This window comes from Pithys albifrons, chromosome 12 (genome assembly GCF_047495875.1).
Source record: "Pithys albifrons albifrons isolate INPA30051 chromosome 12, PitAlb_v1, whole genome shotgun sequence".
Taxonomy (NCBI): Eukaryota; Metazoa; Chordata; class Aves; order Passeriformes; family Thamnophilidae; genus Pithys; species Pithys albifrons.
Window position 1 is genome coordinate 13,736,375 of NC_092469.1, and position 14,823 is coordinate 13,751,197.

General features: G+C 55.1%; 1 protein-coding gene across 1 annotated transcript; it reads left to right on the forward strand.

Moving 5' to 3' along the window:
- The first annotated feature begins 4,834 nt into the window (after positions 1-4,834).
- On the forward strand, positions 4,835-13,775 carry SLC12A3 (solute carrier family 12 member 3). Its single transcript, XM_071567496.1, has 26 exons — positions 4,835-5,176; positions 5,441-5,593; positions 5,822-5,897; positions 6,087-6,182; positions 6,336-6,475; positions 6,670-6,780; positions 6,970-7,081; positions 7,341-7,471; positions 7,724-7,808; positions 8,156-8,310; positions 8,623-8,730; positions 8,965-9,088; positions 9,186-9,287; positions 9,387-9,542; positions 9,620-9,719; positions 10,118-10,229; positions 10,776-10,916; positions 11,083-11,189; positions 11,316-11,398; positions 11,565-11,633; positions 11,806-11,907; positions 12,094-12,205; positions 12,454-12,540; positions 12,630-12,765; positions 12,876-12,943; positions 13,347-13,775. The coding sequence occupies exons 1-26, from the start codon at positions 4,883-4,885 to the stop codon at positions 13,486-13,488; spliced, it is 3,102 nt and encodes a 1,033-aa protein (XP_071423597.1). The 5' UTR covers positions 4,835-4,882; the 3' UTR covers positions 13,489-13,775.
- Positions 13,776-14,823: the final 1,048 nt, after the last annotated feature.

The window sequence follows — 14,823 nt, forward strand, 5'->3', positions numbered from 1 at the left end:
CAACATTGACAAACCAGCTGCTGGGACTCCCAGCAGACAGAGCTAGGGACTGTGTATGGCACAGACTGCACCTGTAGCATGGCCAGGATTGCTCCAAAGGCTGAGGAAGACCTGGACAACACCCTGCAAGGTAAGGGGGAGATAGTAAGTTACCAAGGAGTTATTTGGGAGTGGGAGGTAGAACTGCCTGACAACCTGTCAACAGATGAGTGTGGAAAGCTGTATTGGCTGTGAACATTTCTAGCATATTTGTGTGGAAATGTTCTTGGCATGTCTCCATTGACAATTGACCCAGTTCCCTAGAGAACAGGCACCTTCCCTGATGCTTGTGGACATTCCTGGGGTGGCCAGGGCTGCCACACACACGGCCCTGCAGGATGACCCTGCTCCTGTGTTTTCCTGGCCAGTGTTCAGCTCCTGTCCCTGAGTTACTCCCAGCATCAAACCACCTCACGTACAGAGAGTCTGGCGAGTCTGTACCTGTCCTCAGGCAACCACTGACCTGACCAAGAGAGGGACAGCGTCTGCTGGAGTCGGGAAGGGTGAAGGCCACCTTCCCTGCTGGAATTCTCTCTCCCTGCTCTGCCGTTCATGTGGGGACAGAAGTCCTTTGGGGCTCAGCTCTTAACACTGCCATTTGCAGGACCTTGTTCTTCTGTCTTTTGCCCATCCCCTGCTCAGCAGAGCAGTCCTGCTGCCTCACTGCATGTTCTGATGTCCAGTGTTTAACTTGGGGGCCCTCTGTTAAGGAGCACGTTGCCCTTTCTCCATCTCCCCCTCAAGGACAGCTGTGGCAGGTGCATTGTGGTGCTTCTCAGCCTTCATGGGTGTTGGTAAAAGGGAATGCTAATGTCTGTATACAGTTTGCTCTCTCTATGCCCTAACTCTAGCCTCTGGCCCCTTTTAACCTAATCAGAAACTGAATTGTTTCATGCTTTCAAAACCCAGGATAATTCTTTTGAGATGGACAGTCAGAGGAAATAAACCCCAGGGAGTCTAAAGTCCTGAGACTAACCCTGGAAAGGTAAGGCCAGCCCTGTTTCAGTCAAGATGAGAGATTGTGGGTATAACAGAAGGTGCCACTGATATTTGGAAATAATTTATTACTTGTCGATTGCCCTGTGATTTCTTCTTAGGTCTGTGCAGAAGGTGAATGTTGCAGCCCATCCATCTTCCCACGTTCCCAGAGTGGCAGGTTCCAGCTCCCTAGACCTGGCTCTGTCAAACCTGGCTCTCCTCTGCACGACTTTTAAGAGCTTTGCTGCTTTGAGGTAGATGCTGATGCACATACTGGTGTTTTGCTGAATAAGGCACCCTTGTGATTTTCCAGATGTCCCTGTTTTCCCTCCACCTCATGCTTATTCTGCTGGAGAAAAAAACTGGGTTCTGCTCCCTCAGGTTTTGTACCATCATGCTCTGACTTTGCTAATGTACAAGCTTAGCCTTGGTTTTCTAAATAGCTTATCTGCTGGAAGGGTTTTTTTGGGGTGTCACTAAACTCATACCTTGAGTCTGGTTTAGCCTGTTGGTGTCACTAAGCACTTCCTTTACAAGAGTAGAGCACAGTGTGCAGCAGAGCTGGGGATGTTCATCTGAGCTGAATTCATTCTTAGTATAAACTGACAAATCTCTAGATCAGTGGAGCTCTGCTCTTTATACCAGAAACGAGTACAGATGAATGCTGCAGATTAAATTTAGGATAATTCCATCTGCTTTTTCCTGCTCTGGGACAAATCCTCGGCATTAAAGGTCTTCCAGGTAGATGAGATGCGTCTGAAAGGTGACTCATTGGTTTGAACCAAGTGCAGCTCAAGCTTGTGCTGCTGGAAAAGGTGTTTGCCATGAGAGTGTGTGCCATCCTGTCCTGGTGTGGATGCAGCAGAGACAGGCAGAGTCTCCAGGTCTGTGTTCCACAGTTTGAGCGGCTCTTCAGTGCTGAAACATCCACCTGTGCTGTGGTATCAGCACAGCAGCTCCTAAAGCTTTACAGGCTGCACCTCCTTTGAGGAACAAGGGCTGAGTGATGTGGTCTGGGTTTACAGGGGACTTGCAGGGAAATGTAGAAATACTCACTGTAAACTTCTGCCCTAGGTTACCTGTCCAGTAGGGAAAAAAATACTTAAAGCTCTACCCAGGGTTAACCTGGTAAAAACTACACTGAACTAAGGCAAGCCAGCTTGTGTGGGAATTGACATTGCTGAAATGTGCCTCAGGGCCCTCCTGAACACTGTCAGGGAGCTGGTGTCACTGGGTCCTGTCTTCTCAGCTGTTGCTGTGAGGTTTTTTTAGTCCTCACAAGAAAATTAGTTCTTCTAAGTATTTTATGTAAGCAGGGTACTGCTTACATTCTGTGGGCTACATTCCTACTCCTCTGCCTTTACTTGAAATTCCCCACTGAACACAGATTCTGCACCTCAGTCTGATTTTTTTGTTGTGTTTTTCAGACCCTCTGGCTGGAGTAGATCTGCTAAATTAGATGGCTTCTGTGTTCTCCACTACTGTTTCCTATCACTACTGCATTTGTCTAAGGCAGTGCTTGGGCCTTGTTCCTTGAAGGAGCTGAAGGAATTGTGTGCAGAAAAAATCACTCCAGCCTCTCAAGGAAGCAAGCTGTTTTCCTTCCAGCCTGGAGGAAGGAAGAGCATATTGCTAATTGCAGTTCTGTGTCCCTGGCATGGGATAGCTCTCAAATACTGACCCTGTTCATGTCCCTGTACCAGCATTTCATGCCCTTTCTCTCCGGGTCTGAAGCTGGAAGGATGGACGTGGTGTCTGGAAGAGACAGGAGATGACTCCTTTGTTCCCATTTGGAAAGGTTGCAGGCAGTTGGCTGAATAACCATCTGTTTTCTCTTCCCAGGCTTCCTTTGCTGCAGGGCTGAGAAAACGAGTCCTGCTCTGTGCGGTGGGTTTGCAGCACGGAGCCCCTGCATCGTTTGCCTGTCCTGTGTCCCTCAGGATGGTAGGTTCCCTCTTCCACAGGGGTGGAAACAGAACAATTAAAACTTCATTAAAGCCTGTTGGAATACAGCACTGTGACAATCTTTAGGAGAAGCTGTGTGTAAAGCATTGCACCGTTCTCTACTTAACTCGATTTGGTTCATTTGATGCATTTAGTAGCCAGAACGAACTGGGGGATCGGCTGGAAGTGAGGGAAAGCTCTGCAGAAACAACCCGGCGCCTCTTCCCTGTGCATGCAGGGGCTGGAGGGATGTGCCACAGAGCTCTCCTCCCCCTGCCCCAGCTCCCAGCGCCGCACAGCCCCGGTATTGTTGCTGCAGCTGGTGTTGTGAATCAGGCCGACGACAAGCGCATCCTACAATCCGGCTATTTCACTACACCAGGGTTGCATCATACCACTCGCTTCGCTCTTCGCCCGGCGCCTCGGAATCCTCCTGTCTCCTCCGGAGCATCTTTGACCATGCTGTGTTTAACAGACCCACCCCCGCCACTGAAGGGACTGTGATTTGTGCTGGTTTGGGAAAATTAGTATTTTTGTTGAAATAACGAGGTTCTGAAATAAAGCCATCTCTGCTGGGTGTGCGTGGGCTGCCGCATCTGTGGGGAGAGGAGGCTGGTTGGTGTCCACCTTGTAGGAGACGTTGCACCAGGTGCTGGGGTTACTCTTTCCTCACCCACAGTGCTGAAGCTCTGTGGGGGCTGAGCTCAGGCTGCAGGCCAGGCTGCCTGCCCTCAGCTTCCCGGGTAAGCTCCGGGACCTTGGTGATTGTGGCTGGCATCTGCTTGCACACAAACTATGCAAGGGGGCTGGAGCAAGTCCTCAGAAAGCAGGTTAAAATTTGTGTGTGAATGCAAACACAGCCAGAGGCAGCAGGGCAGGCAGGCCCAATTTTCCATTTACTTGCAAAGCCACACCAAGCTGAAATTCAAATGGGCTGCCCTGGAATTTTATTGCTGGCCTTGTTTGCTGTCTTTGCTGATCTTATCTCTAACTGCTGTTGAGGCACATGTGACAAGAGGCTGCAGAGGTGTAACAAATGCCCATCTCTCCCCCTGTCCTCCCCTGCTGTGGCTGTGGGATGAATGCTGAGCAGCCTCACGGGCTCAGTTCATGCTTTATGTGATGTGGGCAAGCGTCTAAGTGGCTTATCAAATCCGGGATGGGACTGGGGCAGTTCTGAACCCTGGGTGCTCAGCAGTGCCCTCTCCTTTGGTTGGGAGGGGAAGCGGGCTCTGGGACTCTGGGCATCTCTGCTGGCCAGTGCTGAAGAGCTGTCCACTCCCAGCCCTGCGCAAGCACGGACAGACTGCCCCTGCTTGGTGTACCCTGGCCTCTCCAGCCCACTGGCATCTGAGTCCCAGGAGGGGCATCTCTCAGATCCCTTGATGTCACACTCCTCCCTTTCCCCTGGTTTCACTGTGAGATAAAAGGGCCATCCCCCACCCCACATCCGGCCCAGCTCCATGCCACGGGCAGCAGCTTGGAGACCAGCCAAGATGAGTTTCGGGATCTGACGGGGCTGGGGCAGTATCCCAGGGAAGGGCGAGGGTGCGTGGGAGTCTTGCTCCCTTTTTCCATAATAAATCCCTGTGGGAACTGAATGTTCCTTGGTGGCGGCCAGAGGCAAACTTAACGCCGCATTTCTCTGCTGATCTGTCCTTGGGACTTAATCTCAAATCTGTTATCGCTGCCCCCATCGGGCGCTGGGAGGCACTGATGCCCATTACGGCAGTTTTGGTATCCCTTCCAGCTATTTTTTTCCTCCTGACCAGCTTGGGGTGGTTCCAGCTGATTGTGTTCCTGCATTACCATCGGTGGTGGGTGTGTGCCGGTTGCCTCGCTCCGGTTTTGCGGGGTATAAAGCCGGCAAGCCCCTCTCCACCCCCCCGTCCCCCACCTGGCAGGTACCTGGGCAGGGGCAATGGACGAGCTGCCCATCCCAGACCTGCCCCCGTCCCGCTGCAGCGGCCGCTTCACCATCAGCACCCTCCTGGGCATGGAGGAGGGGGCCCGGGGTCCCTACACACCCACTGAGGGGAGCAGCTGTGACAGCGCCCAGCCCACCCACCTCTCCAGCAGCACGCTCTGCACCAGGACCTTCGGCTACAACACGGTGGACGTGGTGCCTGCCTACGAGCACTACGCCAACACCAAGGGGGTGGGCGACCCCAGGAAGGGCAGGCCCTCGCTGGCTGACCTGCACTCCATCCTCAAGGTAACGGGGTCTCGGCCGTGCCTGGGGCATCTCCAGCATCCGCTGGCCATGCCACTGGTCCCTGCGATGTGTCTGTGGTGTGTCACTTTGTCTCCTGCCTCTTGGTGCCGTAACTGATGCTGTGCCAACTGCAGATCCCTGGGAAGGCACCAGGAGAAGCTGGAGGGGGGACCCAGCTGTTTCCAGCTGTGTGCTCAGCCAGAGTGTTCCCTCCAGGGAGGGCTGGCTGCTGTCCACCCTCACCTGCCTTCCCTCATCCCGCAGCCTGACCCGGGCCACCTCCGCACGCCGGTGTGTGACCTGCAGCGGAGCAATGGCCTGCCAGAGGCTGGGCCAGAGGCTGGGCTGGAGGAGGCAGAAGGGGAGTCAGAACCTGTGCCAGAACCTGTCCGCTTTGGGTGGGTGAAGGGTGTCATGGTGAGTATGACTCATCCCACACGGAGCATCCTCCTGCCCTCCCACCCCACAAACATTTCCCTCTTGTTGCCTTTTTCCCAGTATCTACTTTTTGCAAACACCTGTGCTGTGAGCCTTTCCTGCCCTCCTCAGCGGGGTGGTTTTCTCTCAAGAGCAGCAGATCTGGCATGGCCTGGCCATCCCCAGGTGCCTGTGCCCTGATGGCTGGTACCCTTCTCTGTCCCTCAGATTCGCTGTATGCTGAACATCTGGGGAGTCATCCTCTACTTGCGCTTGCCCTGGATCACTGCCCAGGCAGGAATCGGTGGGTGCTGCAATTCATTGTGAGCTGGATGGTGGCACTGGGCTCATCATCACCTAAACACCTGGGGTGGGAATGTTGCAGCATCGGGCATGGGGTGATGTGTAGGGTCTTTGTGGGTCTCCTAGGGAAGGCAAGGGGGACTGTGGGACTGGGGTGATGCAGGACTGAAGCAGTGCCCTCTCCCCTCAGCCCTGACATGGCTCATCATCCTGATGTCTGTGACAGTGACCACCATAACTGGCTTGTCCATCTCTGCCATATCCACCAATGGCAAAGTGAAGTCAGGTAGCTTGTTCCCTCCCAGCCACCCCAGGGGGCTCCTTCACCCTGGGGCTGCCCCATGGATGTGAACTCCTGGCGTGGGCTACGAGATGCAGAGGGGTCCCCAAAAATATGTGGGGGAGACAGTAATGCCTTGGGGTGTTCCTGCTGCCTCAGGAGGCACCTACTTCCTCATCTCACGGAGCCTTGGGCCAGAGCTGGGTGGCTCCATCGGGCTGATCTTTGCCTTTGCAAACGCTGTGGCCGTGGCCATGCACACAGTGGGCTTCGCCGAAACTGTCCGGGACCTGCTGCAGGTAAGAAAGTGGCTCTGTGTCCTTTGGGTCCCACACCCCCCACCTTCTCCTTGCACGACCTGCATTAATTAACAATATTTGTGTTAATATTGGACCACTGGAATCAAATAGTGGCTGCTAAAACTCATGGCAATCCCAGTGCTTCAGTAAGGGAGTGGGTTATTTCCATGTTGTTAATGGTTCCCCATTCCCAGGAGCACAACTCCCTCATTGTGGACCCCACCAACGACATTCGCATCATTGGAGTTATCACTGTGACGGTGCTGCTGGGCATCTCCCTGGCTGGCATGGAGTGGGAGGCCAAGGTAACCATCACTTCTGCTCACATTATTCCCTTGGGCTTGTAAGAGCTGTCCCTGCTGCCCACCAGGCATCCGAGGAGCGGAGGATGCCTGTAACTCCCCAAAAACATGTGAGGGTTTCTCCTGATTCATCTTTCACACTATTTGTGCCCAAACATCCAGCCCCTCAGCTGGCTCTTTCTGGTCTGGCAGGCACAGATACTGTTCTTCCTGGTGATCTTGGTTTCTTTCATAAACTACCTGGTGGGGACGGTGATCCCGGCCACTGCCGAGAAGCAAGCGAAGGGCTTCTTCAGCTACCGAGGTGGGTTCACCACGGGCTGGGGTCACGCTCAGCAGGTACAAGGGCATCACTGGATCCCAGCTCTTTGCTGCTGCTGCTGCTGGGGCAGATATTTGCTATGGGAAGGTGCTCCCTGCTGAGAAACTTCACTAAAAGCACAGTGTCCCCTCCTGTGGGTTCCCTGCTGTCAGTGCTCTGCCTCCATCCAGTGCTGAGGTGCTTCAGTCAGGACTGAGGCAACTGGGAGGCCCCAATGCTGCTTCTCTGCTTCCTCCCTCAGCTGATATCTTTGCCCAGAACTTTGTGCCCAACTGGCGTGGACCTGAAGGCTCCTTCTTTGGCTTGTTTTCCATTTTCTTCCCATCAGCAACCGGCATTCTGGCTGGGGCCAACATTTCGGGTGACCTGAAGGTGGGTTGTGACTGAAGCCAGCATTTCTGAGAGCTCAAACCCTTTTTCCTCTGGGGCTTTCATTTTGATCCAATCATTAGACTCTCTTTTATTTCTTCTATAAACTCTGGGGGAGGCTCAGCCAGGAGATGCTCTGTGGCTTTGTGATGTAGTGAATTATAATTCCTCTTGTATAGCAGCCACAAATAAAATGCCATGTCAGTGCTGCTGCTGGGAATTTGTCTTACATATCTCTGTGACTCCCTTTGGCAGGATCCCGCTGTGGCCATCCCCAAGGGCACCTTGATGGCCATTTTCTGGACCACTGTGTCCTACCTGGTGCTTTCTGCTACGATTGGTAAGTGGCATGTCCTCAGGTGAGCTGGGTGGGCAGGTAGGCTGGTCCTCCCCCAAAATGGGTGAGCTGGGAGGATGTGGCTGGGTGGGATCCAGGAGCAAGCTGTGGACACCAGCAATGACACCCTGGGGTGAGTCCCACAGGTGCCAGACCTTGTTCCTGCCTCCACATGGGGCAAAGTCATCCTGGGTGGCAACAGAAGTCATAGCATTGCTCACAGCCATCGTGCAGTGGGGCAGCCCCACGGCAGGGACTTGGAGGTTGTCACAGAATTTGGGACATGGGGCTGGGCTGCACAGAAGTGTGGGGAGGCACCAGCCCCGCTCCAGCCCTGTGTGTCCCCCCAGGTGCCTGCGTGGTCCGGGACGCCTCGGGCAGCCTGAACGACAGCGTGGCGGTGTGGGCGCCGGGCTGCGAGGGGCTGGCCTGCGGCTACGGCTGGAACTTCACCGCCTGCGTCCAGCGGCAGAGCTGCCGATATGGGCTCAGCAACTACTACCAGGTGCTGCTCAGCACCATCACCAGTCCCAGTGCCTGCTGCTGGCTGGGTTTGTGCTGCAATGGATGGATTTCCCAGGGCCTGGCATCCGGGGGTGTACCTGTGCTGTTAAAGCACACACGTAACAGGGATGCACCAGGAAGTGTGTCTTCTTCAGGATTTTGGATGTGGCTGGATTTTCTCACATGGATGATGTTGATGGAAAAGCACTGAGGGTGGCAGGATGGGGCTTGTGGGGCTGGAAATCCCTCAGGGCTGTGGGAAGGTTGGTGGACCAGGGATGCCAGGGTTCCTGACCCCCTGGTTTTCATGCAGAGCATGAGCATGGTGTCTGGATTCGGCCCCCTCATCACAGCAGGGATCTTTGGTGCTACCCTCTCCTCAGCACTGGCCTGCCTTGTCTCAGCCCCCAAAGTATTCCAGGTGAGAGGGTGGTGTGCCCACATACCCCAGCTCCCCTCCCCAAGCCTGGCAGTGGGTGGTGCTCCTGAGTGCAGGGATCTGCAGCTGAGCAGCCTCGGGGTGAGATGGACGCTGCCATTGGTGTAAGACCTGTGGCCAGTTCAGCCCTTGCTCTTATGGATGCAAGATCCACCACAGCACTGCCATCCCGTGTTCCAGTGAAGCCCCACATCTGCAGTGTGTCTCTCCCTGCAGTGTCTGTGCAGGGACCAACTCTACCCCCTCATTGGCTTCTTCGGGAAGGGCTATGGGAGGAACAGCGAGCCCATCCGTGGGTACATGCTCACCTATGTCATCGCCATTGGATTCATCCTCATCGGTGGGTGCTTTCCACCCTGGCACCCTCCTGGGCCCTGACATCAGCCAGGTGGCTCAGGCACTGCCACTGACAGCTTGCTCTCCTCCTCCTCCCACAGCTGAGCTCAACGCCATCGCTCCCATCATCTCCAACTTCTTCCTCTGCTCCTACGCCCTGATCAATTTCAGCTGCTTCCATGCCTCCATCACCAACTCCCCAGGTGGGCTGTGCCCTGCCACGCTGTGCCAGGTGGCGGGTGGCTCCCATCCGGCGCCCCGTCCCGGCAGCGTCCCGTCCCGCTGTGTGTGTTTGCGTGCAGGCTGGCGACCCTCCTTTCGGTATTACAGCAAGTGGGCCGCGCTCTTCGGGGCTGCTGTCTCGGTGGTCATCATGTTCCTGCTGACCTGGTGGGCGGCCCTCATTGCCTTTGGCATCGTCATCTTCCTCCTGGGATATGTCCTCTACAAAAAGCCGGGTGCGTGGCAGTGACCTGGCACCAGCTGTGACCCGGAAGGTGTCTGGCCCTATTGCTAATCCATCTTCCCCACGCAGATGTCAACTGGGGCTCCTCCATGCAAGCCAGCTCCTACAACATGGCCCTCAACTACTCAGTGGGGCTGAGCGAGGTGGACGAGCACATCAAGAATTACAGGCAAGGGTGGCTCAGTGAGGTGCGGGGCATGGAGGGAAGAGGATGTAGAGCCAGCCACCACCACCAGTAAACCCAGGATGGCTTTGTGCCCATGGCCACCACCCTCAGTAATCCAGAGCTATGGCAAAATGTGTCTGCCTCCAAAATCCCATGTCCTGTTGGCAGAGGTGAATAGCTGAGCAAACCCTGCCCTCCCTGTGCCAGGCAGATGCAGACACGCTGGTCTTTTCATATCAGACCAGAGAGTGAGACTGGATCCTCAGCCACATGAATTTTTTTCATCCTAAAGATGCTCCCTCTAGTTGCCACTGGCCAGGTGTGGGACAGGAGCTGCAATTCATTCCACAGAGTTGCCTCCAGAGCATCATCCCTCATCCCCTTTTCCCTCCTGTCCGCAGACCACAGTGCCTGGTGTTGACTGGCCCTCCCAACTTCCGTCCAGCTCTGGTGGACTTTGTGGGGACCTTCACCAAGAACCTCAGCCTGATGCTCTGTGGCAACGTGCTGATTGTGAGTCACCTGCAGAAGCCAGTTGGTTCATTGTCCTGGGCGCTCTGGCCACCCACAGACAGTAGGCTGGGAAATCAGATGTGTCCTGGTAGGCTCCTGGGGTGGGGTTTGAAATGTGCCCACATATTTGTTGCTGTATGATGAAGTGTGTTGAACAGAAGTTTCTCTGAGTTGTTAGACAATACTGGTGAAGCACCATCATGTCCTTATGGGCTAATGGCTTCTCTTTGCCAATTAATTGCCAAATATTTGGTAGGATGAGGCAGTTGCTCAGAGGACCAGGGAGTCCTGCAGCCCTAAAGCCTCCAGAGCAATTGGGTGCAGTAAGAGCCATCTCATCCACACCTGAAGTGCCAGCATCGTGTGCACTGGCTGTCAAGTCACCAGGATTCCCTGGTTTTCCCACTGTGATTGCAACTTCCCATGTGTGCAGTGGTTACATCCACCTCTTAACCAATTATTTGGGAAGAGAGGAGCTGGAGATCCTTGGTGGCAAGAACACCAGCTGGAAGGGGCTGCCTGAGCCCCTGCCCTTGCTTCCTGCAGGGACCACGGAAGCAGAAGATGCCAGAGTCCCGGCTGACAGCAGATGGCCACGCCAAGTGGCTTATGAAGAGGAAGATCAAGGCGTTCTACACAGATGTGGTGGCTGAGGATCTGAGAAGTGGAGTCCAAATGCTCCTGCAGGTACAGCCATCTTGATCACCAAGGTCCCTTCTCTTTCATCACAGCTAGAGGGGCTCTGACACCCCCCCAACCTCCAGCCAACCCCCTTTGCGTCACTCTGCCATGGACTGACACCACTCATGTCCATCTGTCCCTGAGAAAGGTCTCACAGGACATCTCTCCGTAGGCTGCTGGCCTTGGGAAGATGAGACCCAACATCCTAGTGCTGGGCTACAAGAGGAACTGGCAGACAGCGTCTCCGCAGAGCCTGGAGGACTACGTGGGCATCTTGCAGTACGGCCATGCTGGCTCCTCCGGGGACAGCAGCACCTGCTGACGGGGACGCTGCGGCCACACGCGCAGGGTCCCCCTGCCGGCAGTGCTGCCCCCTGTTAACTGCCTTCTCCTCCCTCCTTCCAGCGACGCCTTTGATTTCAAGTACGGCGTGTGTGTAATGAGGATGAAGGAAGGGCTGAATGTTTCCCGAGTGCTGCAGGCACATGGTAAGTAGTTTGGGGATGCTCAGCAGAGTCGCAGGATGTGCCAGCCAGCACCGTGTCCCAGACCAAGGTCACAGTCCTAGGGAACATCACTCCTGGGCTGGGATCAGAGGGAACTGGGACAGTGAGGTGCTGTTGTGCTGCCTGTACTCTTCTCCTCCCTCCTCAGTTAACCCCATGTTTGAGGCAGAGGAGCACCCTGAGAACGGCACTGGCAGCAGAGCAGCCCCAAGCACAGGTAGGTTGGTCCTGTCTTGGGGCTACTCAGAGCATCCTCAGCTCTCAGGATTAATTTCGGGGAGCCAGGTTTGCAGGGACAGGGAGCAGGGCTGGGACCAGGAGGAAGTGGTGCCTTTAATCCGCAGCTGGGGGTGCCCCTTGCTGATGCCGGGACCCTCTTGCCCCGACAGTGGGCTCCACCACCTTGGCCAGTGAACAGCAGGCAAGCACCATCTTCCAGAGTGAGCAGGGCAAGAAGACCATTGACATTTACTGGCTCTTTGATGATGGAGGTAACTTTCACCTTTGTCTACTGTCCATCTGTCCAGCTAATGTGAGCCCAGCATCTTCACTGTGGTGCCCAGGAGGGCTTGCTCCTTGCCAAATGGTCCCAGGGCATCCCTGGCATTTGGCATCAAGTAAGCCCTGGTGAGCTTGGGGTTTACTGCTGTGTCTCCCATGGGGTGTTTTGGGGGCAGGTCTCACGCTGCTCATCCCGTACCTGCTGGGGCGCAAAAAACGGTGGGGGAAGTGCAAAATCCGTGTGTTCGTCGGTGGGCAGATCAACAGGATGGATGAGGAGAGGAAGGCGTAAGTGCTGGTGCCACAGCCCCCCACAGTCCCATGAGCACCACCACTATCCCCTTGGGTGGGGGCAGGAGCTGCTTCCCCCTCACACTGAGTCCCACGGGGTCTGTGAGGTCTGACCTGGATGCTTTGCCTGTGGGAAAACCAAGTGCAAACCAAGCTGGCAGCAGGGTTTTCTGCCATGGCAGGTCCCTGCCAGAGCTGCCATTCCCTGCTAATTTGGGGAAAATGTGTCCTTTTTCCACTGGCAGGATTGTCTCTCTGTTGAGCAAGTTCCGCCTCGGCTTCCATGAAGTCCACATCCTCCCTGACATCAACCAGAAACCCCGGCCAGAGCAGTAATGGCCCCTTCCCCTTTCCTCTGCCTCCCCAGCACCCCCAATCCCGCCCAGACCCCCTTCCCAGTCACCACCTGCTTGTCTTGCAGCATCAAGAGGTTCGACGACATGATCGCTCCCTTCAGGCTCAATGACGGCTTCAAGGACGAGGCCACGGTGAACGAGATGAGGCAGGGCTGTCCCTGGAAGATTTCTGATGATGAGGTTGATAAAAACAGAGCCAAGGTAGCACCAGTCCCAGGGGGGCTCCTGCAAAGGGTCTCCTGCTTTTTAGACAAAATTCAGTCTTTTTGGAAACCTTTATTTTGCCTTTGTCAACTCTGTTTCCTTCACAGTCGCTGCGACAAGTGAGGCTGAACGAGATTTTGCTGGACTACTCACGGGATGCAGCACTCATAGCCATGTAGGTGCCAGCAATGCCCTTGTGCCCATTTCTTGCCGCATGGAAATGGTCCCTCTGGATGTTTACCCCTTCCTGGGCAGGCAAATCCTGGACAGACACCCTAATGCTGTGGTGGGGTGGTGCCACACCACTGGGAATAGCCCTTGGAAGGCACCAAGAAGTCTGGCCTGGGTCCTGTCGGGGGAGGACCTGTTCTTGTCCCTTCCTCGGGAGATATCCTGCAGTGGCTGGGGGGGGGGGGGCTGTGGCTGGGGGGGGGGCTGTGGCTGGAGGGGGACTGTGGCTGGAGGGGGACTGTGGCTGGAGAGGAGCTGTGGCTGCAGGGGAGCTGTGGCTGCAGGGGAGCTGTGGCTGGGGGCCCGCGGGGCGGTGCCTCAGCAGCCCCTCCCTCGCTGTGCCGCAGCACTCCGCCCATCGGCAGGAAGGGGCGCTGCCCCAGCTCCCTCTACATGGCCTGGCTCGAGACCCTCTCGCAGGACCTGAGACCCCCCATCATCCTCACCCGGGGAAACCAAGAGAACGTGCTGACCTTCTACTGCCAATAAAACCTCCCAGATCCCTGATGGCTCAGCTGTGATCTCTGAGCATAGTTATCTCACAGGGAAGAGCCCCATGGGCCGGGAGCAGGTCAGCACCAAGCCCAGGGGCTGCAGGGACCCAGCAGATCCCCGCAGGGATGGGATGACAGCTGAGACCACCCGGCAGCTGAACAGCAGCTGAGCAGCGAGATGTCACCTCAGGCTGCCATGCCTGGCTCCAGGCACAGGGCCAGCTCCTAATGGAGACAACATTAACCACCAGAATCAGAACATTTCCTGGTGCAGATGGCCCCTGTTAGGAGAAACCTGCCCCAAGTGACACAGCAGTGAGGCTCATGTCCAAAAGCACAACCACTTTGTTGCACTGCAGGAGAAACACACCACGACATCACTCACTTCAATAGTTACAGAGTTTACTGATAATCACCATCAGGATTAGAAGTGTCAGTAGAAAAATAAAATTTACAGATTTTTTTGATCATACAAAGATTTGTTCATGACAGCCACAGTCGTGAGCAAGAGAGGAAGGGGGTGGGAGCAGGGGGGATGTTGCACACAGGGAGCAGGGCCAGGAGCCAAGGGGTTCCTCCAGGACAGGCAGCTTCCCTGGAAGGTGTTTCCTTGATCAATACTCTGTCTGGGCTCCCTGGCAGGGGCTCACAGCTGCCCAGCCTGGGACACCTTCAGTGTTGACATTTTTGCAGGGTCTTTGCAGTTTTTGGCAAGTTTGACTGAGCAAAGTCTACCAATACCTGCTGATAACTGAAGGGATTCCTCCACCTGTTTCCCTTGGGATAAAGGAATGGAAAGGGAAGGCCAAACTGATGAGAGGGGAGGAAACTGCTGCCAGTGACTGACCTGGTGCTTCGACTCAAGTCTATTCCTCCTTCCTGTCTGGATCTGGTTTTACTGGAGAGGGAAGTTGGGAAGGCAGACAGGGGAGTGGAAGATGCTCTGTGAGCACTAAGAGGCCACAAAAAACTTGCCCTCAGCACTAATACTTGTCAAGACAAATCAGAAACTGATTGTTCACCTGTGAGAATTCCCTAAAAATTTCTCAGTGTCTGGGCACAGGCACCATCAGCTCCAACCACTCCACAGCCAAACAGCAGCCAAGCTGCCAACTCTCAAAGTAAACCAGAGCCCCCTCAAAACAGCCTTTGGGAGATCTGAATGGGTAGGGAACAGGAGCTTCTCAGTTTGCCCAGCACTGCATGATTTCACTGAGCAACGTTTCATTTGTTCTGAGCTCCATTTGTGTCCTGCATTCCTCAGCCCTGTTCCTGCAGAGGAACCATCCCCATGCCAGAGCACAGGGCACATGGATAAAGTGCTTTCCCA